General features: G+C 40.2%; 1 protein-coding gene across 2 annotated transcripts in view; it reads right to left on the reverse strand.

Moving 5' to 3' along the window:
- TERF1 (telomeric repeat binding factor (NIMA-interacting) 1) overlaps nt 1-3676 on the reverse strand; it is a 43370-nt gene that overhangs the window by 34497 nt on the left and 5197 nt on the right. For both annotated transcript variants that reach the window (XM_010846955.1, XM_010846954.1), the window contains exon 2: nt 1283-1378. In XM_010846955.1, coding sequence (XP_010845257.1) covers nt 1283-1378 — 96 coding nt within the window. The remainder of the gene's footprint in view (nt 1-1282; nt 1379-3676) is intronic.

Raw genomic sequence — 3676 nt, forward strand, 5'->3', positions numbered from 1 at the left:
TCAAGGCTGTATATTGTCACTCTGCTTACTTAACTTATATGCAGAGTACATCATGAGAAAGGCTGGGCTGGATGAAGCACAAGCTGGAATCAAGATTTCTGGGAGAAATATCAATAACCTCAGATATGCAGATGATAACACTCTTATGGCAGACAGCAAAGAACTAAAGAGCCTCTTGTCCGTCTAGTCAAAGCTATGGTTTTTCCAGTAGTCATGTATGGACGTGAGCTGGACTACAAAGAAAGCTGAGCACCAAAGAATTGATGCTTTTGAACTGTGGTGTTGGAGAAGACTCTTGAGAGTCCCTCGGACACAAGGAGATTAAACCAGTCCATCCTAAAGGAAATCAACCCTGAATATTCATTAGAAGGACTGATGCTGAAGCTGAAAAACTCCAATACTTTGGCTACCTGATTGGGAAGAACTGACTCAATGGAAAAGGCCCTGATGTTGAAAGACTGAAGGAAAAGGAGGAGAAGGGGAAGACAAAGGATGAGATGGTTGGATGGCATCACCAACTCAATGGACATGAGTTTGAGCAAGCTCCGGGAGTTGGCAATGGACAGGGAAGCCTGGTCTGCTGCTGTCCATGGGGTTGCAAAGAGTCAGACATGACTGAGTGATTGAACTGAAATGAACTGAATGTTATCTTTAAAACAGAGTATATGGAGCATGGTTTCCTACCAGCAGCATCAGAATCATCTGGGAACTTATTGGAAATGTAATTCATCCTACCAAATCAGAAATTCATAATGGGGAAGGAGCTACATCATTCTGTTTCTTAACAAGTTCGCTAATTATTCTGAAGTAAGCAAAAATTTGAGAATTGTTGCTCCAAAAAGATAGGGATATTTCCTTTACTAGCTTTAAATATGCTTGTGTATAGATGTACAGGCCAAATACAAGTGGGAAAACTCTCAAAAAAAACCCGATAGCTCCCATCTTTTTCTGGAGAAGGCAATGGAAACCCACTGCCCGTACTCTTGCCTGGAAAATCCCATGGATGGAGGAGCCTGGTAGGCCTGCAGTCTATGGGGTCGCTAAGAGTCGACTAGGCGACTTCACTTTCACGCATTGGAGAAGGCAATGGCAACCCACTCCAGTGTTCCTGCCTGGAGAATCCCAGGGACAGAGAAACCTGGTGGGCTGCCGTCTATGGGGTCGCACAGAGTCGGACACAACGGAAGCAACTTAGCAGCAACAGCAGCATCTCTTTCTTCTCATCATCACACCTTCAGACATAGACTGAAATATGTTCCATATAAGATAAAAACATACTTACCAAGGGTTTTTCCAGCTTCAATTCTTGTCAAAAATTGACATACGTATATAGTTCTCAGTTGATAAGCTGTTAGACTGGACAGTCCGTGAATAATAGCTGAAAGTGAATAAAGTAAATTTTATTAAAACATTAAAACAAAACTCCAAACTTGGCCCTGCAGTACCTCTGCGTGGTTTGCTGAGCAATAAATTAACAAACGTCACCCAAAGATTATCATAAATTTAGAACTGTATGCTTTATTCCCAATTTTTAAGAAATCAGAACAAAAGTGAGTAACAATGAACACTTTACCTTCAAAATAAAACTGATGTTTCATACACAGAATAATAAATCTTTAAAACTATGTACTTTCACAGGTACCACTCTGTACTAATGAAAAGGGAGATTTAGATCCAAACTGTAAAATATGCAAATCATTAGATGGAAACTTATTTTCTACCTTAAGATGCCTAACGTAATAGGAAATATATTACTCCCAAGGTTTCAGTTGAATGAGAGTCTCTTTAGTTTACAAAACTTTATTCTAAAACATGTATTTATATTAACCTCCCCAATATGTGAACACCCACCCAGTGTTATGCTAGGTAATGAGTACCTACAATGATGAGTAAACCATAATCCTGGTTTTCAGTGAGTTTACTATGTACAATGAAAGACAAAGATTAAATTAACTAGTCCTGCAGCTGCTAAGCAGATGAAACAAATATTTATTTTCATTGATTTCCTCAATTTTAATATGCCATAGCCTTACGCTATACTGGAGATTATCTGTACCAAATATAGTCATAAAACAACAGGATTCAAAAAGAGAACAAAACTTATATAAAATTTAAACACAACTTATTCAATATTTACAGAATATCTACTGTTGGCCAATGGTAGGGACTCATGACTGAACGATAGACAGCCCCCTAGGAAGGTTTTAGTCTGAAAAGACACGAATTAAACAAAAATGTAGGCAGGTGACTAATTAAAATTTTAATGTCATAAAGGGTAAGTATGGTATAGGAGCAAAACAGAAGAAAAGCCCAATCTATTCTAGAGAAGAATTGCTCTTTGTATCTATTAGGCATAAAACAAAACAGTGAAAATCTACTCAAGTTGAAGCCAGCTATCTGTTTTTTCCATACCTGTAATCAAATACTACTGACAGAAAGACACCAGAGGATCTAATGGCCAACAACAATAACAACTATATTTAAGCAATTACTAAAATACCAGGCACCTACTTTAAGCCCTGAGCAGTGGTTTTCAACTGGGGGTGTTGTGACTCTGTCCCCTAAGGGACACTTTGCAATGTCCAGAGACATTTCTGATTGTCACATTGAGACATTCTGATTGAGTGGGAGGGGGCTGCTACTGCACCTACCGGTTGAGGTCGGGGATCCTACAACGCACCAGTGACCTCCACCCTGTCCCCTCTTCACCCTCAAGCACACACAGAATAAAGAATTATGTGGTACAAAATGTCAACATGCTGAGCTGGAGAAACCTTGCTTTACAAATACCAGTTCATCTGCTTCTCTGAACAGCTCTATGAGGTAGACGCCATTATCACTACCATTTTACAGATGTGGAAACTGGTGGTATCAAGTCCCTGCTTCAAGGCTTGTGATGATAAATAAGCAGAGCCAGGAATCAAACTCAGACAATTTACAAGGATTCCCTGGTGGTCCAGTGGTTAGGACTCTGTGCTTCCACTGCAAGGGGCACAAATTCCACCCCTGGTCAGGGAATCAGGGAACTAAGATCCCACAAGCTGTGCAGCCAAAAACACAGACATACACACTCACAAAAACAAACAAAAAACCACAGACAACTAACGATGGAGCCCAAGCTCTTAATCACAATCCTACACTGCCTCCCCCGATGGAGACAAGTTAGGAGTATCAGTCTGGAAAAGGCATTATCTGACACAAGTGAGGTGGGAGAACAATTCTGAATTTGAATGAAAAAGCTAAGAATTTCTAGTAAGCATCTAGAGTTGCATATGTTTACATTCTTGAAAAGTGTAGTAAATGTAATTCTATAAGAGATAAAATGGAGCCTGTCAGTCAAAAATGGCATACAGAGACAATGTTAACTTCACAGTTTGTGTATCTGTCATTGATTCAGCGATGCAACTTGGAAAAGAGTTTACTCTTTCTGGATTTTGGTGCCTTTGAGAGTTGGACTGTGAAGAAAGCTGAGCACCGAAGAATTGATGCTTTTGAACTGTGGTGTTGGAGAAGACTCTTGAAGAGTCCCTTGGACTGCAAGGAGATCCAGCCAGTGCATTCTGAAGGAGATCAGCCCTGGGATTTCTTTGGAAGCAATGATGCTAAAGCTGAAACTCCAGTACTTTGGCCACCTCAGGCGAAGAGTTGACTCATTGGAAAAGACTCTGATGCTGGG

The sequence above is a fragment of the Bison bison genome, unplaced genomic scaffold, assembly GCF_000754665.1.
Source record: "Bison bison bison isolate TAMUID 2011002044 unplaced genomic scaffold, Bison_UMD1.0 scf7180017864241, whole genome shotgun sequence".
Classification (NCBI taxonomy): Eukaryota; Metazoa; Chordata; class Mammalia; order Artiodactyla; family Bovidae; genus Bison; species Bison bison.